General features: G+C 43.7%; 1 protein-coding gene across 1 annotated transcript in view; it reads right to left on the reverse strand.

Annotated features, from left to right (window-relative positions):
- The window catches only part of MTMR7 (myotubularin related protein 7), a 55,034-nt gene that overhangs the window by 11,576 nt on the left and 20,330 nt on the right, over window positions 1-23,128 (reverse strand). The window contains exons 4-5 of the mRNA XM_049631712.1: window positions 16,083-16,215; window positions 21-130 (exon numbers count right to left, since the gene is read on the reverse strand). Coding sequence (XP_049487669.1) covers window positions 21-130; window positions 16,083-16,215 — 243 coding nt within the window. The remainder of the gene's footprint in view (window positions 1-20; window positions 131-16,082; window positions 16,216-23,128) is intronic.

Below are 23,128 nucleotides of genomic sequence, written 5' to 3' on the forward strand. Positions count from 1 at the left end.
GCTCTGCCCTTCTCACCCACCTTTGCAATGAAGATTCCTGCATCCATGATGGCCTTAATGTGCCTTAACCAGCCAGAGTTCTCCAGTCCCCACAGAAAGTCACTCATCGAGGGAGATTTAAGTTCGCACACTGCAAGATAAATGTTATGAAAGCAAAATAAAGGCAATTTCATAGTTTACATCTGATCATATTTGCAGGTAGTTGGTTAATGATTCCTTCATTGTAGTATTTTCTGCAAGAAATTAAGTCAAGATAAATGCCCATACTTAATAAAATGGATTCTACCGAACCACTTCAGGCAAGGCTCTTACTACTTTCTCCCGTCATCAGGGATGCCGCTTTTCAGAAGTATTCCATTTGTAAAGTTTAAACCCTAATATTAATGAAAATCATTGTTACCACAGTAGAATGTCTGGCAGAGAAGACGGATTTACGATACTCGCCCTGGGGCACTAAGGAGTACATGAATGCACACACTACACGGGAAAGTTCTTGTAACGCCCCCCAGCACCCGCCCAGCTAGAACTCTGCAGCACTCAACCACTTGGGTTTTGTGAAAACACAAAACAGAACTATCTTAAACATCTTCAAAAGAAATGTTCCAACTCTTCTTGCCAGCAACCCCCACCCACTGGGAGTAAGGCCTGGGGCAACTGAGTGGCTCAGTCGGATGAGCATCTCACTCTTGATCTTAGCTCGGGTTGTGATCTCAGGGGCGTGAGTTGAAGCCCTGTGGGCACCTGGGTGGCTCAGTGGTTAGGCATCCGACTTCAGCTCAGGTCATGATCTCAAGGTTTGTGGGTTTGAGCCCCGCGTCGGGCTCTGTGCTGACAGCTCAGAGCTCTGGAGCCTGCTTCGGATTCTGTGTCTCCCTCTCTCTGCCCCTACCCCACCCCCCCCCCCCCGCTTGCCCCTGTCTCTCAAAAAATAAATAATAAAAAAGAAATTTTAAAAAAATGAGAACCTGTCCTTCTCACCTGCTTCTCCAACATCAAGTTAGGGGTTTTCCCTTGACTGAAAATAAAGATAAGCTAGAATCATCTTGCTATCTATATTTACACAACTAAGGCAGGCATGTCAACACTTCTATAATATCACAAGCAATTTCACCTCTAGAGGTTACCTTTTAGTTAACACAAAGCATGAAAAAGCTTTAGAGCTAGTGTTCTATGGATCAGAAATAATTACATTCCAAAGTTTGTGTGTTTTATACCCAGGAAGCAGTTTTGAGGAATCCTATAAATCAACCAACGACACGTCATGTCCCATAGATTTACGTTTGTTTGCCTATTTTTTTGTACTCCGTGATGCAGTGACACATGCAGGGAGCGGAGGGCCCTTTTGCCCGCCCTCCTCCACCCCCCGCCGTGCTGTCAGGAAGTGGCTATATGGTCCTGCACGAGTCATTTCCACTTTTTGAGGCTCTATTTCTTCATGTTTAAAATAGGGAAGGTGTATTGCATTATATCTAAGTGTCCTTCCAGCTCTAACCTCCCACATTCAACTTCGTTAACTCTTCAAAAGTATTACATACTTGGAATACAGACAACGACTAACTACAATATTTAATTTATCGACTGGCCTTTCCTCCAATATGCTATGGAACAGATGGTTCACTCTCTCGTTTCCTGCAATTTGACAGCCACATTAAAACACACACACACACACACACACACACACACACACACACACACACGTACTCCAATTCTGAGTAACAAATGACAGCAACGATAACACCAAAATTCCTAGCAAAAGGCCCTACTTAAAAAAACCTTTATAATTATCAACACGGTTAGGCAAAATTCCAAACTCCTGAGCGGGAAGGCTGCTCTGGTGACCTAACACGCAGCCGGCGAACGGCGTTCTCTCTGGCATCGCTCTGACTCTAAGCGCTGTCCGTTTGTCAGAGGTTACAGTGCCATCCCCGGCCACTCACGTCACCTACCTGCAGGAGAGCACGCTGCCAGTAGCAGGGAGAAAGCACGTGCAAATCAGCACAGGAAAAGGTGCTCTGCTGGAGCTCAGTGGAAATACACAGACCGATGCACAGAAGTCATAGCCCTGTGGGGCAGCCCCGGGGCCCTGGGCACTCCTCACAGGCTGTTTCCAAGGCTATGGTGTCCTTAACCACTACCGTGTGTTAAGTTATGAGATATCTGAACATATGAAAGATTTCATTTTTTTAAGATTGATTCTTTAAATGTGTGTTTATTTATTCTGAGAGAAAGAGAAAGGAAAGAGAATCCCACGCGGGCTTTGCACCACCAGCACAGAACCTGACGTGGGGCTCGATCCCACAAACCGTGAGATCATGTCAAAATCAAGAGGTGGATGTCCAACCAACTGAGCCACCCAGGCGCCCCAACGTATGAAAGATCTTTAAGTGATGTAGCAGACACTCAAACTGGCCACAGTTATTTCAGCCCTTTCTTGGAAAAAAAAAAGTTACAAATAAAGTCCCATGTTCCTATGTCATCCTGCTTTTCCATCTTAAGTCTGTGAACACCGCCAGGCAGGTTGACGCTCCTTCACGACTTACTTACTAGCTGTGTGATCTTGGACACCTTCCATAGCCTCTCTGTGCCTCAGTCTTCTCAGCTGTAAAGTGGGGATAATAGCCCCTGTATCAAAGAGTTATTTCATATGTTGTTTTATATGTTAGCCCTCATGACTATTAATTATTCTCACACTTCTAAGCCTTTTGCAACTTGATTTTTTTATCCAAAATTTTATTTTTTAGACATCCATATTATGTAGGTAGATTTTACTCATTTGACAAGTATATATAATATTCTACTCTATGACTACGTCTTGGATTATGTATCCATTCCCCTACTCTTACTAGTGAGTTGTTTCCTCCTTTTCAGTATTTACAAACAGTGCCTCAAAAGATATCTGACTACAGTCTCCCTGTGAAAAATCTCCCTGTACATGCATGTCAATAAGTGAAACGGGCTGGGTCATAGGGTCCTACCACATATCCCCAGACCGCTCTCCACAGGGGCTTCTGCAGTCTGCATCCTCAGCAGCAGGGCGGGAGAATCCCTCTCTCCCATACTAGCCAACAGCTGTGCTTGCCGATGCTTTTGGGTGGGCCAGTGCTATTTCTCTATGGGGATCAATGGCAGTTTGTTTGTTTTCATTGCTTCTACTCTCGGGATGAATCTGGTTTTTCTAGGTTCATTCTGTTTGCTCCCTTGCTTGCGCATGTATGTGTGTGTGAGCACGTGTGTTGTCTCTGTCTTCCATGGTGGGCTTTCCTCAAGTGCCCCATGATCTCTGTCCATTCATACGTAAGCGCAGGGCACTAACAGGTGACTGGATGTGCTGGGTGTACGAACAGACCTCTTAGTTTCAGGGCTTTGCCGTGTGAGATCTGGCCGTCTGAGCCCCCAAACTTCAGGATCAGCAAGTCCTTTCTCTTGGAATGGCTGCAGGCCCCAGGAAAGGACTTTCAAATACCTGAGCAACTCCATAAGACTGGATGCCAGTGTCCTCAGAGCAGAGCAGTGAGGAGAAGCATGGGTCTTCTTCCATACACAGACATTTACTTAATCCCCCTTCTTTGGCCTGCTATTCCCTGCCCCTTCTTCCAGCTATGCCTGCTGTCCATGAGCCCAGAGTCTCTCTAGTCAACCTTTCCAGAAAGTTCATCACTAATCTTCCCTTGTGGAGGTGAGGGAAGAGCCTTCAATGGGCAGCACAGGTGAGGGAGGAGGCTGGTGTCTAAGGACAGACATTGAGAGGAAACTGATGCCTCATTCTGGAGCTTTCTGAAGGTCCGCGAGGCTGTGTGGCTTGCTTCAGTGTTTCTCACCACTCCCACCATAAATTTCAGCCTTTCTCTAGTCAGTTAACCAGTCAGTCATTGTTCATCCACCCATTTTCTAGTGTTGCAATTTTTGTTGCTGGCACCTCCTCTCCCATTCTCCCACTGTCCCACTCGTTCATGTCTTTGCCTTTTTTTTTTTTTACCATTTCCTTATCATTTTAGTGGGGGTTGGGGGAAAATGGGTGACTATATGCATCAGTATGCTAAGTATAACTGGTGCAGAGGCATGATCGAGTTCTGGGTCTGTATGAGGCAGGGGTTGGGACTGAGATTCCCTGTATCAAACTGAGCCATTAAAAATAATCCACTTGTGGACTCAGGGTGATGACCAGGATGCATGGACTTGACATGAGGAAAATAAAAATTTACCCAAGGGGAAAAAAAAAATTGTTGTCCTGAGATGTTGAAACCCTAGGTCTAATCCCATACAAGTCTAGGATCTAAAATGATCTTTTCCTTATATGCAGGATCCCCTAGTTAATAAATTTTCATATTTGGGCTGGAGTCTTATGATAAGTGGCAGAAGCAAACCAAAAAACTGTTCAGGAGCAACACTTCCATAATTTTATGGAATCCCACAGAAAATCTTCACTGAAAATGAGTATACAATAAAAAATAACAATACACCAAGGAACAGTGTTCTCAGGTAAAAGCAAAGAGATAAACAAGATACAGGATTAACACCCCCCAATTATATGATATAGCAGAACAGTAATCTGGGGCTGAGTTTAATACACAGTAAAGCCTTGGTTTGCGAGCATAATTTGTTCCAGAAACAGGTAATCTGAAACAGTCATCTATCAAAATGAATTTCAAGAACCACTGGCTCAGTGGTTATCCTGTGACATTCGGCATCACGTAAGATGCGTACCACAAGACATCGCTCGTTTATCAAATTAAAATGTTTGCTTGTCTTCTGGAACACTGGCAGAACAGGCTCACAATCCAAGGCTTTACGTATTTGAACTGGAGTAGGAGGAAGGAAGGCTCCCACAACATGTAAAACGGATGGCTCTCCCCACCCCCACCCTTTCCTTCTGGCACCTGGAAATTTCTTCTTCTTTCTTTTCTAACAGTTTTGTAATCGAATTTGACTTAAAATTCACTCACTCAAAGTGTATGATGACTTTTAGTATATTCAGAGTTGTGTATCCATCACCATAATCAATTCCAGAATGTTTTCATCACCCCTAAAAGAATCCCCCTACCCATTAGCAGTCACCCGCATTTCCCCTTCCCCCAGCCCTAGAAAACCGCTAATCTACTGTCTTTCTGTATAGATTTGCGTATTCCAGATACTTCATATAAACAGGATCATACAATATGTGGCTCATTGTGAGTGGCTTCTTCCGGAGTATAATGTTTCCAAGGTTCATACAAGTTGTAGCACATAAGTACTTCATTCCTTTTTAAGGCCAAATATGTCACTAGATGGATACACTACATTTTCTGATCCACTCATCAGCTGATGGACATTTGGGTTATTTCCACTTCTGGGCTATTATGAACAATGCTTCTATGAATATTCATGTACAAGTTTCATGTGAAGTATGTTTCACCTCTCGTGAAAACATACAGAGGAGTGGACTTGCTGGGTCACACCATAACTCCAGGTTTAACCACTTGAGAAAATGCCAGAAGAACTATTTTCCATAGCAGCTGCACTGTGTTACATCCCCACCTGCTGTGAAGACGGTTCTGATGTCCCCACATCCTCATCAACACTTGTAATCACTTGTCTTTTTGATTACAGCCTCCCTAGTGGATGTGCGGTGGTCTCTCACTGTGGTCTTGACTACCTGATGGCTTATTCCTCTTCTTTCTTACAAGTTCAGTTACTCATTTAAGTCAATGGTTGCTATATTTATCTGGCATTTCTAGATGTTCTTATGAGACGGTATTTCATATTAGCTTAATCTGACATCTGGGGGAAATGGGAAGGCCTCCATGTTTCACTTAGACTTTGGTTGTATGTGAACTGACCTGTACATTTTAGTAATAATCACGATGTGTGCGTGGGCAACAGCATGTGGTACTGTTCAATGCCCCAGGCTTCAGAGTCAAACCTAACATTTAAATTCCAGCTCTGTCCAACAATGCAACCTGGGGCTAGGTACCGAGCCTTGATTTGCTCAAGTGTGCAATGGGGATAAAACACCCTCCTCAGAGAGTTACCTGAAGGGTGCAAAGAGATCATACATATAAACTATGCCAGGAGCTATGATATATGCTTTATTGTCTGTTCATCCAGCCTGGGGTCCTGACAGGCAGGAGGTACAGACTCATTCAAACCCAAATCTCAAAGCTGAGGCTGTGAAAGGTTACAACACTCTGACTTCGACTCGGGTCAAGATCTCAACGTTCGTGAGTTTGAGCCCCGCATCTGGCTCTGTGCTGACATCTCGGAGCCTGGAGCCTGCTTCGGATTCTGTGTCTCCCTCTCTCTCTGCCCCTCCCCTGCACATGCTCTGTCTTCCTCTCTCTCAAAAATAAGTATATATTAAAAAAAAAATTTTTTTTTTAAATAAGAAAGGTTAAAACACAAAGTGATCAATGGGAGAAGAACACAAGTCTTGTGACAAACAAGCCTAGAGTTTCTGCCACCACACCACAGCTACCTTAGGTTTAACTAAAACTAGTACCATTACTATTAATAATAAGAGCAAAACTTAAGTAAGTTTTAAGATGCCAGACATTCTTCAGGTGCTTTATATTCAATAGCTTGTTAATTCTCATAATAATCATATGAAGAAGGTACTATTACTATCTTTATTTTATAAAAATGGAAACCAATGCAAAGAGAGGTTAAGTAACTTGTCCAAGGTCACCAGCTGATAAGCAGTGTAGGCTGGGATTCAATTTGGCTCCAAAGTCCATGCTCTTAAGCAATGTCTATCGACCTCAATTGTATTATTTTTTGTAACTCAAACATGAACCACTCTAAATGCTCCTTGGCTCCCACATACTATCAACTCAGAGGTGATACACTTTATCACTTAGAATCATACCATCCAGGATAGTGTAGACGCTAGTCACATGTGGCTACTGAATATCTGAAATGTGGCAAGCCTGGACTGAGATAGCCTATGAGTGCAAGGTACGTCCTGAATGTCAAACACTTAGTATGAAAAAGAAATAAAAAATATCTCGCTAATAGTTTTTGTAATGATTACATGTTGAAATGATAACATTTTGGATATACTGAGTTAAATACAAACGTATTATAAAAATCTATTTCTTTTCACTTTTTTTAATGCAGCCCTAGAAAACATAAAATTACAAATGTCCACACCTGTGCCTTTCATTCTATTTGTCTGGGACGCAGGGACTTAGAGTGCTCAAGGAAGATGAACTTGATTAGCAGTCTCCAACCGTTTTTGCACATGTATCCCTGCAATAATGTTTTAAATTATGGATTCTCTCACGCACCCTGGAATAATACATCAGAGTAAGAATGAGGATGTGATCAAGGGTGTGTTTTTCTTTTATAAAGTTGGCAAAAGGGCAATTAGGAAGGGAGGTGGCAAAGGGCAGATGGCTTCAAGCCTGGGCCAAGGAGCCTTCCAAGGCACATGGGGCAGTTTTAGGAGGAGAGCACATCAAAGTCAACGCCGTAAGGCAAGCTAGCCAGGGTGCACCTCATAAATCTTCCCGGGAGCTCAGGTGTGTGCAGCCAGTGTGAAGACAGGTTGCAGAATCTAATGCAAAGGCAGAGGGCCAGCCTCTCGTTAAAACTGAGCACACCCTGCCTTCCCTCCCCCGTGACCCTGCCCAGCAGTACCACTCGGTTCCTGCAGGGGGCAGGCTCGCCTGTGCCAGTGCACCCAGCCCAGCCCGGTGGGAAGCAAAATTCCAGCACTCTCTGGGACCTCTCCCCACTCCCAGGGCGCCTGCTGTTTGGTCTCTCTGTTTAACCTCAGGCCATGACCCAAAGTGTTCAACTTAATCCTAAAATACACACATTCCACCACGTAGAGTCTCAGGACTCCACTGTCCTTTAAATCTTCCACAAGATAACATTACCTTGCAAATGTTTGTGTTTTTTTCTTTTCACTAAATAGGCCAAATGTTCTGGTTGTTATCGTAGTAGGGCTTAGGGCTAGTTGGCATTCCCATTTATTTCAGAAAGTCCAGGGAGCATGAGGGATATCTTGGCGTCCAAACCCTGAGGCTCAGCCCAAGAACAAATAATCCTTTTCACCTTCTCTTCCCACAAGGCATGGAAATGACAGCAAGTTTAAAAATAAAGACACCAGGCTTTCCAGCTAACCTGGAGATGGTCTGTGCCAAAAGCAAGAGAGGAACAGACAGCTCACAGAAACAAGTCCCTACAAGGGACTGCCAGAGAGAATGTTCCAGTGCTTCCTTCTCCATTTAGCTCACTCAGCAAGGGCACAAGCTGCTCTATCTCCTGCCAGGCCAGCTCCTTCCTTCCCACGCTGAGCACGGCTCCCGGTCTAACATTTCTGTTCTCAGGAACGTTAAAAACTGCACACGCTAAATAAAACAACCTCAAGCAGGTTCTCAAAGAAGGTAAGCCCCGGGAATATTCTCCCACCAAAGGCCGAGTGGCGGGGTCAACGCCATCAGCTCTGCAGATGATTAATACACACGGACAGATGGGGGAACACTTGAGAATAAGACAATCAGTGCCTGCATTTTTAAATCTAAAACTGGCGGGTTTGTTTGGATAAACTCAGGATAAGACAGAAATACCGATTTGTTCACTCTTGTTGCCAAACCCAAACCAATATTTACAAACCATTTGGCTGAACGAAGTTCACTGCAGCTGACATCAGAGGCATATGCCACAGATTACAGAGAATTGTACTTACTTACCAGGAGTTTAATGCCCAGGTCTAACAGTATTTGTTTTACATAACAGGGCATCTATATCCCATCAACATATAAAAACAACACTTAAAAAAAGAAGAGATATATAACTATAGGGCCTGGAAATAAGAAATTTGCTTGGGAGAAAATAAGCCTTAGACAATCTTGCTTAGATATTTCCTAACACCAATCTCATTTTTTCATATATGGTTATTGGGTGGGATCCGCGAAGATGCAAAGACAATCTCCATTTGAACCCTTTGGGATGTTGGTCTTTTTTGTCTCCTAAGATCTAACGTCAAAGTGTACATGGCCTTCCCTTAATTACCAGCCTCACAGCCACCCGAGTTCTGCTGATGTTTGATTTGTCCCTTTCCCGTTTTAGAGTCAAAAAGCCAAGCCCACTGAAATGATCTTCAACGAACTGGCAAAACAGTAGTCCTCTGCCTTCACAGAAAATCCTAGCAGGTGAAACCATTCAAAGAGGACTCAACGATGGCCTCTGAGAGGGAAGTGTTTGCTTATGCCTGTTTTATAGTCTGCCTTTTACTTAGAGCCCACCATGGTGACACAGAATAACTTCTGAGCTCTGCACGAACTGTATCCCATTTATGAGTGTTAGTGCTATGCTCCTCCCTATCCAGGCCAAGCAACACGGGTTCTCTTTATAGAGAACTTTACACTAACTGGACACCTCTGTATATTGGCTTCTCTACAGGACACCAACAAGATTAGTGACTATTCTCTAAAATGACTCCAGCCTTGTGCATGATGCTGTTTTCTGGAATCACTTTACAATAACACCATGGAAGCCATGTTTGTATATAGCCTTGTTTTCTTTTAAAGGGTTGGATGATGAGAGAAATTGGTAAGGCACAGTCAAGCCTAAATTCCGTATACCTGTTAGCACTGCCTGAATTAGTAGCAGAGAAAACAGTATCCACGGGCAGACATGTGAGTGAGTCTGTGTGTGGGTCCAGCTACGAATAAACATGAATGGGCGTATAAATCCATGTAGGCACACACACACATTCCAGTAACACTAATTACCACTGGCCTAAAGGAAACTGAGCAGCAGGTTCACAAAAAAATACCCTCAGCATTTATTAGCTCTGCAAGTGAATTCCGTGTCTGAGAACACAATTTGCAGCAAATAAATACAAAAACACATGTGCCCGTTTATATTACATCTACCATATGGAAGGCTTGGGGCTTGGTAGTTTTCTCTCCACGAACTGACACAACCTCCCACCTGCAGGAGGGCTAATTATCTCAGCTTCTAGAAGAGGACCAGGTCCACACACTATCAGCACAGTAAGTACGCTGTGATGGGAATCGCGTTCCCTTGACTCCAATTTCCGTGTTTTTTCCCCACTACAAATAGACGATAATTAGCTCAGTAAGCAAACTGAGCCAGGATGAACAGGAACGTAACTGAAGGTAAGGCTCAGCGTCTAAATAGGAAACTTAAAGCAAATGGAAATAGAGAAGTCTAGACTGGGAGAAAATGGTGAGAGGCCGGGAAGTCAGGGGGGATGTACAATGTCAGCGGTTGGCACTGGAGAGCAGGCCCAGGAATCTTGAAGATCAAGATGGGGGCAGCACATAAGTGAAGTGGTGAACGAAGCAGCATATGCTGCAGAGGATGTAGTGGGCGGGGACCCATTCCACTCTCATCACACCCACTGACAGAGCCGCCAGGACCAACATTCTCACCAAATCTCACACCTTACCGGCCCTGGCAAGGAACTCCTGAATTGCCAAATTCCAACGACAGCCCTGTGGAAAAAAGCTCGCCGTGTCACTAAAATTAGTCATGTCTATCTTTAGTTGCATGGGAGGCACCGTCTTCTACCAGCATTCCTTGTGTAAATGTCCTAGTTATCCAAAACCTAGCCATCATGATTAACGAAGTATCCAACAGTAATTTGAGGGTGAAATTAATCTTTGAATTGTGTCCGTGAATGTCACGATAAAACCTAATTAGGATTAAAACAGCCACTATTCTCTCCTTCAGTCACTTTGTTGCCTCTTGCCTTCTCCTTGACAATGTCACCTAGACATGAAGTCTTTGGCTTTGACGTCCAGTTAAAACATTCAACCCCCTGACTTACCTAGGGATAGCCCTCAGTAACAAGTAAGCATCTTTTCTCCCTGCCCATGATATTTACCCTGCATCAAAATCAGTACTTTGTTTGGCATTAATGAATGAAGCATTTTTCTATCCAATGCCCAGCATGTAGAAAACTCTCAATAACCATCTGAGGTACAGATGAACGTCTGAGATCACTACGGTAGCACCTACTTCTTCGTACTTACAATATGCAGGTATTGTGCCTGGTGCTGTGCCTACATTATCTACCCTACAGGGTATTATGTACTCCCAATTTTCAGACTGGAAAGGTGGCTTAAAGAAGTTTACTCAGTCATCATCCACGGTCACACAGCCAGTAAATAATTGACCTGGAGTCCAGTCCACAGCACATACCCCCCCGGGAAGGCACGTTCTTTCCTCTGTGCCTTAGGGCTTAGGATATTATCGTCCAGATTAGCTGATACCATCCAGCACCCTATCAGCCACATTTTACATCCTTTGACAACACCACAGAGAGCAAGGTACATGCTCTTGATCTATTTCTTTCCTCCAAGTGACCATGAACTGGTGACAAGTAAAGCCTGACAGGACAGCTCTGTTGGTCATGCGGAGCACTTTTTGCAAAGCCTTAGATAAATGTAAAGCCATCTAATTCCATGTTAATGGGAAATTCGGTTTTCTGTGTGGAAACCCATACCTTATGGCTAAATGGTGATTTCCAGGCAGGTCTGGTTGGCTGTCTCATCTAATGGGTTAGTAATTGAGGAAGTTAATAATGGTAAAAAGTCAAAACATAGAGAACTGAAAAAATTTTAACATTTATAGCCTTTTATTAGCTCGTATCTGATAGAACTTCATAACCTTGTAGGCAATGTAATAGGAAATGCTTCAAAGTGAAAAAGTTTAAATTTTAAACTTAAACTTTAATTTTCATTTAAAATTTAAATTTGTATGCCTATAAAGAGTTAAACTGCTCCATTTCTATCAGGGTGAATTAGTTATCACCTCATAAAGGTATGAGATGAAGAAGAAAGTATCAAACAAAAGGGACATTTGAACCGATAGCCACAACCTTTACTGTGAGCAGAGAGAAATATTTCATGGAATTGGAGCTGGGTGCATTAGGGATTGCTCCCTTCTAGACCCTGATGTACCCAGGGCAACCTGGCAGGGAGACCAGAGCAGGAAGTCACATGACCATAATACCCACTGCCTCCCATGACGTACTCAAAATTCTCTGCTTTCAACCATCCATTCAACACCTAATGAAAGTTCTGAATAATTGGGCTCAGAACCTTCACACAGAAGCACAGATCAGATGCGATCTCTGGGGCCACCTCGTTTTGCCACAAAACTTTCTCCACTGTCAATGCCCACAATTCCGGGGGATATGACAAAAGTGATTACACTGTGGGTCCTGCTACAAAGATTTCAAGCTTTTAAATTGAATTGACTCTGGCCCTGTTCAAACAGCCCTTCACTGTAGTATTGTCCAAATCACAGAATGGATGCTGGGCCCTTTACCCATGCTCTGGACCCATTCCCATCTGACCTGCCATTGGGCTGAGATCTGTATCTCTGTTAAATAAATTTGCTGAGAAAACATCCACAAGACCTGACAGGTGGTTTATTAAATTATTGTTGATGAACTTTTGCTGAGTGGACACAGACCCTATCATCAGGCAAGCACCTCCATGCCTCTAAAATTGTGCTCACTCCACGTCTCCTGAATAAAGAAAGTGAGAAAAGTAACCCATAGAAAGGCCTGGGACCTAACAAGTATTTGTGTGGCTGGCTGAATTAATCCGTAGCCCATTAACCTACCCATTTTATTCATAACGTACTTCAAGCTCAGTACTGCTTCCCATGAGAAAGCATAATACACCAAACACGGGAAAGCACTTAATGGTTTGCCAGGAATCTTTTCAGTAAATCTGTAAGTTAGGGATGATGCATGGTTCACATTGTTTTATAAGTACAGGAAATGAGGTTTGTTCAAGTTTATTCAGGGACTAAAAACAGAAACTAGTACCAGTTCTTCAGACGCGTGGCCAGGGCACTTTCTACCCAACCTGCTACCTAGAAAGGCCATAAAGCCAGGGGCTGAAGAGCGTGGCATCTGGATTCCTACTAATCAGGGGAAAATCTTGGTTCTACCACCTACTGTTGTGAGCGCGCATGAGTTTCTCAGCCTGTGCACCTCAACCTCCTCGTCCGTCAAACAGGGATATTAAGAATAGCCACAAGGGTGCGTGAGGACTACTTGAATAAATACATCTGAGAAATCAAAACAGTGTCCACTACGTAGTGAGCACTCCATCAATGTTATAACATCGTTACCATGTGTGGTGGTTATCTGGGAGCTTGTCTGATGCTAGACCCACAAATCAATGAGGATCGCTCTAAGGTGATGGAAAGTACTAGGCACAAATCCTGCTTCGTTATGTGATCCTGGGAAGCGCGTGTTCTTAAAAACTTTCAAATTAAATATGTAATGTAAAAATGTTTTAAATGTAATATACCAGACTCTAGAATTGGAGAGAGGCACGCCTTGAAAAAATAACCTGCCATATTGTGAAGAGCGTGTGTAAAGGTCCACATGGCACAGACGTGTGGGCTTTTTATTGGCTATTCCAATTAAAAAGAAAAAAGAAAATACAGGCATCTGGGAGGCTCAGTCGGTTGAGCTTCCTACTTTGGCTCAGGTCACGATCTCGCGGTTCAGGGGTTTGAGCCCCACGTTGGGCTCTGTGCTGACAGCTCAGAGCCTGGAGCCAGCTTTGGATTCTGTGTATCCCTCTCTCTCTGCCCCTCCCCACTCACTCTCTCTCTCAAAAATAAATAAACACTAAAAAAATTTTAAATAATAAAAAAAAGAAAATATAGGGCATCCTTTTATTATTTGAGGGAAAAACATTATCCCAATCATCCAAAGGGAAGGCACTGTAGAAAACAAGAAATTACAAAAGTCCTTCATAACTGGAAGGTATCATTACTATCTCATTGGGAGATATGAATACTGCAAAATAAGTCTGGTTTAGAACTTAGAAATAAAAGTTAAAATTAAATGAGCTCTATAAATGGACCTACACCAGATGTGAACCTGGTCCTAAATTTCAGTTTCTAATGAAATATCTCACAGCCCTTGCTCACAGAGCAGCTAGAATGCAAACATTTTTTTTTCCTTTTCCATTATTCAGAATCTATTCTGATATTAATTAACGGTGGTAAAAAAAAAAAACTCAAAAGAAAATAACAACCATGAATAAAATGCACTATCCCTCTTCCTACCAAATGACCAGCAGCACAAACCTTCCGATCTCTTTGACGCCAAGGACAGCTGCTGGAAACAGAAAAAGCCTTAGAAGGTGGGTCTGGTTGCATCACTTCATCAGCTGAGCCTCCACAATTGGTTTATAATTTACTTGGTAAAAACAGATAGTCAAACATTGGTCAAGTTCCCTGAAAGTCATCCAGAAGGTTGTCCTTGCCTACTGTGCTGACAGAGAGCTGAAAAAGTGCTGTCGAACTACTGTGGTACCTCTTATAACAGAGACAGCCCTCCAGGGCCCTGTCGGTTTGCTTGCCCTTTAGAGGAAGGGAGGCAGACCACAGGTATAAGGGCAGGAGCAACAGTTCCTAATGAGAAACCAAATAATGCTAATTCGAAACCTAAAGTCCAAGTGAAAGGTTATAAAAACTCTTAAGAGCTCCTTTTTGCATAGAAGAAAATGTACATTCTCAAAAGTCAGCTTATGAAATTACTGCATGAAAAATACTGTTTTTTTAATGAATCTGATAATGAACTTCACACTAAGGTCTTCATACTAAAGTTAGCCTATGCCTTTAATAACAGCACAAAGCTAGTCCAATTTTTCGACACCTAAAAAGCACAGCTTATAGCAGGGACAGCCAAACTGCCCATGATTATCTCCGAAAGTTCAGTCATGCCCCAGGGATGTCACTGTGGCCTGAGACAAGGTGACTTTCATGAGGAAATAAGAAAGAGATTCTCTGGGGCTGTGGTGGGTTTTTTCAGATGCAGGATGAGCTTTCTTCCAACCATTCAAATGCCCAAGGTTAAGATATTTGCAACCAGGGGCATCAAATTATAGTCATAGACCCATAGGGCTTGAAGGGCCCATAGAAATGGGCCTCTCATTCTATAGCAGGTAACAGGGCCCAGTGAAGGCAACTGATATGTGCAAGTTTCACAGTGACTGAGCTGACCCAGCAAATTGAGGAAAGAGAATGGAAATCAGGAATGTGCCGCTCAAGTCCCTCCAGCCCCACCCGGCAAGGTTCTCACTACCCCGTCCTTCTCATGAGGCAGAGAAGTGCATACTAACTGAGAGCAAATGTGTACCCCTAGAAAAAGGAAAAGCACTTCCTTTGTCCCCTTCCTTCCACCCTCCATTTCCTATTCCGACAGCCCACTTTTCTCCCACTCAGTTCCACCTTTCCAGGGCCTCAGAGTGCAAGCACAGCGGTTCGCAGTCTTTCCAGGACCCCAAGGTGCAAAGCCAAGGGTCTTGCCTCCTCCTTGCTCGGTTCCCACTAGAGCCAGAGGCGGTGGACGGCGCCTTCACGATCACATGGAACAGAAGCAGTAAATGAGACTGGTTTTGCTTGAAATGCAGGATTTCTGCTAATCAGCTTATGGCTGGTTTGGCCACAAGAATGGTGGCTCTACACTGCATAATCCATCTTTGTAACTTCCTGTCTCCATAAGCCTGTGTGTATGTGTCCTGCTGTGCAAGGTGCTGGGGGGGGAGGGGGAGGGGAGACGCAGGGCGGTGCGGCGGGGGTCTAGGCGCAGGCGCAGTGCAGTGCTTGCCGCTGTATCCGCTCCTCCAACACGTTCCCTTCTCATGGCCTTTCGGCCCCTCGGATTCATTGTATACACCTCATCCCGACACATGAACAGACCTGGCTATCGCTCTAAATGAAGGGCAGCCTTATCTCTAAATGGCCTTGAATGTGGGTCAAACTAATATCATGAGGGAGAGAAAAAATACTCCCGTGCACTTTTATCTTTAGACCGTAAGCACAGAAGAGCCCCGGACTTTCCCCCCCCCAAAAAAAATAAATAAAATAAATTTTAAAAATAAAACCATTTCACCATGACACTTAACAAAAAATAAGGGAAAGGCTTGAATGTTTAAGGAGTCACTGCAATATGACATTTGTCTCAACTTACCCCACCTATGTAAACAGCATCACTGTAACAACTCAAAAAGCAAAAGGCTCTCTTATTCCACTTGACATGAAAACGTTTCGCTGCATTTTTTCTTTACTGCTGTGCCTAAGGAAATGCTTACCTTCCAGCATTTTTTGCAGACTGTTCCTCATGACGTGGATGTTCTCTATCCCGATGAACTGAAACTTGATATTGGAGTAGTTATCTTCGTTCTCATAGCCCTTCCCTGCGGCACGATTTGCCATTGCGTTGAGCTGCGGTGGTCAGCGAAACAGAAGGGTCACCGATGGCATTCAGGACATAACACAACCCGCACATTTCCCCGACAGCCATGAAAGCAGTTCAAAATGATGTGCAGAAACACAACATGTTTGAAATCAGGGGAATAGTGTGCTGAGCTGCTCAGGCACGCATGCTGAGCTTATATGTTTGTTGACGTGGGGAAACGTTTTCTTAGCTGGAAAGCATTCTGCACATCCCTTCTGGAGACGCCTCTTACAGTTCCGTGAGAGAGGCCAGATATGCAATTCTGTGAAAGAGCCGAGTCGCCCTGACTTAACCAAACAGCATAACCTGTAGGTCGGCAAAAGAATATCAGCAGATTCAGCTGGAGTACAAAGCTCTGTGGGCTAAATCGTATCTTCCAGGATTATACTGCCGATAAACACATTATCCTATAGGAATGATGGCGGGTTTCTAATCTGCCTCCAAGAATCCCCCAGTTAAACCTTGAACAGGAATCACGGACTAAAGCGAGGGGATGCAGCCCTGTCTCCAGAGCCATTTCCTTCAGGCAGTAGACACCTGCTAAGAGGGTTTGGGGACCACTTTCATTACCATAATTTTGTAGATGTGAAGTGGAGGTTTCCCAGTGCAAATCAGGTTAAAGACAATGGACTTTGAAGACATTTATTAAACGCAAACTTCTGCCCTTATCCTGTGTAACTCAAACCAAGCAGGGGGCAAGCCCTGCCTTAGCTGGAAAATACATACGTTTCTGGAATGGACGGACATATTACTGTTAATGTTCTATCCTTGCTGTTTGGCTAAGCAGGTAGTCACATCCTAGGAAACAGTATTCACTGACCATGTTCCTCTTCTGTCCACAAAAGGCAGGTGGGTTATCCCAGGCAGAAAACTAACACCAGGAACTCACCACCAGAAAATAAATATATATATATATATATATATATATATATCAGTTTTTAGGCTGACAGTGAGTTACCAGGGGAATATTAACAAATACTTTCCAAAAAGCTAAGTTAAAAACATAAATATTCTTTGACCCAGATCTTTACTTGTGAGAATCATACACAATTAAAACTACCAGCACATAAAGACAGGTGTCCAAGAATGTGTATTAAAACTTTGTAACAGTAAAAACCTGAAAATCTATGCATATCCCAATAGGGTAATGAGGAGACAAATTATACTATGTTCACACCCTGAACTTCTACACAAACAAAAAGAAAGATATGGATTTTACACATATAGAGAGAGACAGAGAGACATGTACACTGATTTGGAACTGGCCATGACATGTTAAGTGACAAGCGTAACCTAAAGAATAATGTTCATACAAATATCTCATTCCTTGTAAAACAAATGATAGATACGTATTCACGTTTATGCACGTTTGATTAAGCAGATTAAAATGAATGAACAACTATACCAACCTGGCAGCAGGCAGAACAAAGAGACAGGTGGCAAGTGTCAGGGGATACGATCAATACTATTTTAGATGCTTTTGTGTCCTTGTTACAAACACAGTATATTAGGTTTCTAATTTAAATTATAGACATAACACATATTAGCAGCGAGAAAGAAAACTGCAGAGGACAAGCCAGTGGTACTTAGAGCCCGGGCTGGCAGACACCTCACTTCTCCATAACAGTCCTGCCCATGATTGTCCTGTCACATCAGCTGAGGCACATCAGCCCTTCATGACACTGTTTCCAGTTACCGTCACCCTTCTCCTGGGCATGCTATCAGAACAAAGGGTTTGGCCTTCATCAAGAAAAAAATATGTTACTTTGAAGACAACGTATGTTTACCCCTTAAAAGTTTTATTTTAAGGGGAAACTTTTTTCTAAAATGACTTATAAGCATTATTCTTTTGAAACCCACTGTTACAAAATATCACTGCTTTGTATAATTATTTTCCAAAGCTGTTGGCCAATCCTTTACAACAAGCTTCATCAAAGGAAACAATAGGAGACTTGCAAGTATCCTTATGCTACACCAACCTTATATTTATTCTGTTTCTTGAATAATTCAAGTTAAGCCTATTTACCACATACTGCAGAGATACTCTTTTTAAACAGTGTAATAAATAAAACTCAAAATACTATTATTATTATTATTTTAATGTATAATTAGAATTCTGTGTTCACATTTTTAAACAGTGGAATGCCTGTGACCTGGGATAATTTACTGGTAGTCTTTCCAAGCAAAGGAGCCACACAAGAAGTCTTCTTGAAAGTCAATGGTACTTCTCATAATGAACAGAAGATGGCAATATTTAATCTATCATCCAAAGTGTAATTTTTCAAGGTTTCCACATATTTCACAGAACCTATCAGGATAACGTGGCAAATGCTGAACCCTCAAAGCAGGAAATACAGTTTTAGAATTAATACAAATTCAAGAAGCTATCCTGGACCTATATTATAAATTTTTTTTAACGTTTATTTATTTTTGAGAAGAGAGAGACAGAGCATGAGCGGGAGAGGAGAGAGAAAGAGGGAGACACAGAATCTGAAACCGGCTCCAGGCTCCGAGCTGTCAGCACAGAGCCCGACGCGGGGCTTGAACTCACGGACCGCGAGATCGTGACCTGAGCCGAAATCGGACGCTTAACCGACTGAGCCACCCAGGCCCCCTGGACCTATATTATAAATTTCCAGATAGAGCGTCCCTTGTATAAACAAAACAATATCAGACTAAGTTTAATTTGTCCCCTGTGCCTTTGGCTGAGAACTCCATCTCATGATCGAAGGAAAAGCAATTCATCTCAGTTCCAAAAAATTCTCAAAGAAATAAAACATTAGAGGTAACTGCACTCCACTTTCAATTTATGCTTGAGGAACACAACAGGCAAATGACAAGTAGCGCTGAAAAAAAAATACCCTGTTTTCTAACCCAAGATCACTCCACTATTTGATAATCTCTGCATCTTTGGATGCAGAAAAGCTCATTAAACGAAACAAAAAGAACTCCACTCATTTTCCAACAAACTCTTATGAACACCTACTGTGTGCCAGATGATAAACAGAACAGAAAGTTGAGTAAGAAGCCATTCCTACCACCATAAGCTTCTGAGTGTGGAAGGGAAAATACACAGCACCAAATAATAATGGCCTCTACCAGCCAGGACTGGGCACAGGCTGTGACAGTGGCAGGAGTTTGAATCGGGAACAGCCTCGTGGAGCCTAGGGGATTGGGGGTCACGTTCCATGAAAGCAAAAAGCCTTGAGATAGACGCTAATCATCTGGAAGGATGGAGACCGAGGGGAGGGCACTGCAGATGAAGAGGTGAGAGACAAAATCAAGGAACAGATCATCACAGAGCCGACCAGTGCCAGTGGAGTAGACGGTTCACAGATGGTGGCAGTAGCCAGAGACGAGGCTAAAAATTAGCCAGAATCCTCTACAAAAAGGCCTGATTCAGAAGGTCAGACTTTACGCATGACAGTGGAGAGCAACTGAGGATTCCAAGAAGATTTATTTGAAAATTTGAAGATTTAGTGTTGATGGCAGAGAAGATCCACTGGACTGGGGCAGAGGACACAGGCTCCACGACGAGCTTGCAGGGCAGGTTTGCGGCCATATCCCTCCACCTGGCACAGAACAGGACTCAGTGAAGATTTACTGACCGGCTGACTGGCCAAAGGACTGAATATGAGAACGAAGTGGAGGGGTGAACAGGCCAAGAATGCTAAGAAATAGAATCAGATCTTCCTCTGACCCTAAATCAATCAATCAATCAGACACACCAAAACCATGAGAACTTAGCCAACGATGATCTTGATGTCAACTCAATGGTCAGCCCGGTCACTCAGAAGACTACAACTATCTTAGCCTCACAAGTCTCAAATTTCAGCACAGTACATTCCGTACCTGAATAGTGACAGGGCCCAAGCTGACATGGTTGGGAAATGGAAACAAGTTATCTTGGCCAGAGGAGGACCGGGCCACATGCAGTGAGTGTCACGTGACGATCCTCTCCCTCTCTCCGGGACTGATGAAATGAAGAACCTTACCTTGGGGCATACACAGGTAAAAACATGAGAAGGCTTTATTTCCTGCAACTGCTGTCTACAACTGTGCCTGTCAAATCTTCCTCTCCTACCCTCAGGATATCTCAGGCTGAATGACTAGCTTTTGGATTACACTCAGAGAGGAAATCACCATCCGGCTCCATTTACAATTCCAACGCCATATATGATGCAAACTCATCTTTCTCTCGTTACAGGCTGTGAGGACTGGTGAGGGGTCTTCTCTCCTTGCTTCTCGTTCCTCTTCTAGGTACTGTTTTGGGAGAGTGGGGAGGTAGTACAGAGGAGGGATAAGAAAAGTGATAACCATCTCTTCATAAAGCTGGCAAGAATGCAGTTCTCTCTCCACTGATGTCACTGCTTGACTGGCAACACTTATGGGCCATCCCTGCCCTCTCGGTGAAAGAGTCCAAATGCTGCAACCCCTGGGGCACACATGTGGGCTCTTGGACATATGAGGTACACAAGTCACTGACATGGGAGATCCCTCAGGCTTGAACTTCTTCTAACCCCCTCAACTTCGCTCCCCAGCAAACACCCTGCAGTCACTTCCAGCTGGAAACTTCGGGAGGGAGTCTTTGGAGGGACATTAGCAAGATGGCTCCTGGGCACTTGCTTCCTCCGTGCCCACTAGACCCACAGGGAAACTCCTCTGTCCTTGCACTACCAAAGAGAAGGCATGAAGACGTTCCACTGCCTCTGAATACTGCTGTCTCTCCAATTCCCTTTCCCCCTGCTCTCCGCCATAGTGGCCATCGGCAAGGATGGCCCACATCCTGCTAAAAAAGGAGATCCTAGATTCTCCTCTTTCAGGCACCTCCGTCTTTACGATGGGTTCTCTCAGCTCCCCCCGCTCACAGGATTTGCTAAGTAAGAACCACATAATTACCGATCCCAGAGAAACACAAAAATATCCAACATTCTGTAATGCAACTATAAAACTGCTTACAGAGTGCCATTAGAAGCCATAACCATAAAGCTGTCTTTGGAGAAGGAGCAAGGACAAAAGGCTGAGCATTCGCAGAGGCAGGTGGCTGCCTTCCCTCACCCATTCTCTGTACCGCGCAGCACTTCCTGCCAAGGTGCAGGCATCAGAGCACAGCTCAGAGCCCTTCTGGCTCCTCTGGCCCTGGCCCTGATTTGGGCTGAGCTTGTGGTTGGTTCTTCAGCCCCCGTCTCCCTCTTCAGTGGGTGTGTGCTCGGAGGTGGCAACCCTCCTGAGCCTCACGTGCACACAGGGCTCTGACTTCTGTGAACAGCTCCATGGTCAAGTGGAAGGAGCCTGGGCTTTGGCATCGGATAGGCCTGGATTTGAATGTGGGCTCTGCTCTGACCTGTGCAACCTTGGGCAAATTATTTTACCTCTCTAAATCCAAGCCCTAGCCATAAAAAGAAAACATGTCCCAATTTTCAGGACTATTGTAAGAATTAAACGACAAAGTGGTGCCTGGCATCTTTACAAGCCCAGCCAAGACCCAGAATAAAGCAAGGAGAAGTCATGAACAAGGTTGAAATAAAATTAATTACCTCCCATTTTGTAATTCAACTTCTATTGATTGCATCCACATTATTTCATATCAGCTTAATGCACCAAATCCCAGCAGTAAGATTTGGTCTCATATATTTGGGGGGGGGGGGGGGCAGATATTCAAACATACTGAGGACCTCACTGCTTCTGCCTCCCATGTTTTTAATGTCAACAAGCAATTCAGAAGGCTTTCACCTCAAGAGGCAACATGTGGGGCTAGCCTCACTGAGGACAGGAATGGTTGGGGTTGCCTCCTGTTCCTCTCTTTTTAGTTAAACCTGAGAGCTCCATTTCCCCCTGCCCACCACCTAGAGCAAACAGGGACTCCATCTCCTGGCTACCAAGGAAGCCTGACACTCTGGAACAAAAACCAACAGACGTGTTCTTTGGAAGAATGAAAGCTCTAAGCAAACAGTTTAAAACTCATGTGAAGTGTGTGTATGCGTGAGCAAATACAAGAACAGGGCACTTGTATGACACGCCAATTTTCTTTAATGGATCGGCATTGAACTTCTTATCACCAAGAGTAAACACGCTTAGTGCTAAATATACCCTTCAAATCAAATCCTCTGGATTAATTCATTTTAAATCCGGAATATGCCAGGCTCAACAGCTGCCACATTTCCCAGGAGGTTTACATAGCACAGTGCACACTTGGTTCACTGGCCCTGCCATCAGTAGGTGAATCTGTTTGGCTTTATTTAAACCTGGGAAAACGGGACAGGAGAAAGGCGTCCCAACCCAGGAAAGCCCCTGTCCTCTCCTTGTGTTATCTCGTCTTCAGTACATTTACCTAAGATGCAGGCATTCTTTAATTCCCCTCTGACCACGAGGCAAGTCCAAACAGCCTTTTCTTACACAAAACGTGCAATAAAGAGGACAGAATGCAGTCAAGGTAAGAAGGGAGGGGCTGTACTGTGATAAGCCCGAGAAAAAAGCACAAATGGAAAGAGAACAGTAAAGTCAGAGGTTTTCTGGTATCTTTCAAGTGAAAATCTTCAAGCAGAGCAGCATTTTTTTTCTTTTCTTTTTTCCAGTTTGAAGTTCTTACCAGGGTATTTCGTTTTCACATTACCTAAAAGGAAGGGAATCCTTTACATATAATCTGCTATAATGTGATACAGCTGTAACATGCATTTGATCATTGATCTCCACAACTGATTTGCTGATCTGGCATCTGAAAGGGACTCCATCCCCGTGGCCTGGCCCACAACTATCCCACTACTGCACTTGGGTCAGGAGCACGGGACTGTTCGAAGGTTCAGGGTATGAGTAGGGCACTGATCTTACACTAGGAAACCATCCAATTAAGTGAACCAGGCCATGAATCACAATATTTGATGAACGGAGGCTCAGAGAAGC

This window comes from Panthera uncia, chromosome B1 (assembly GCF_023721935.1).
Source record: "Panthera uncia isolate 11264 chromosome B1, Puncia_PCG_1.0, whole genome shotgun sequence".
Taxonomy (NCBI): domain Eukaryota; kingdom Metazoa; phylum Chordata; class Mammalia; order Carnivora; family Felidae; genus Panthera; species Panthera uncia.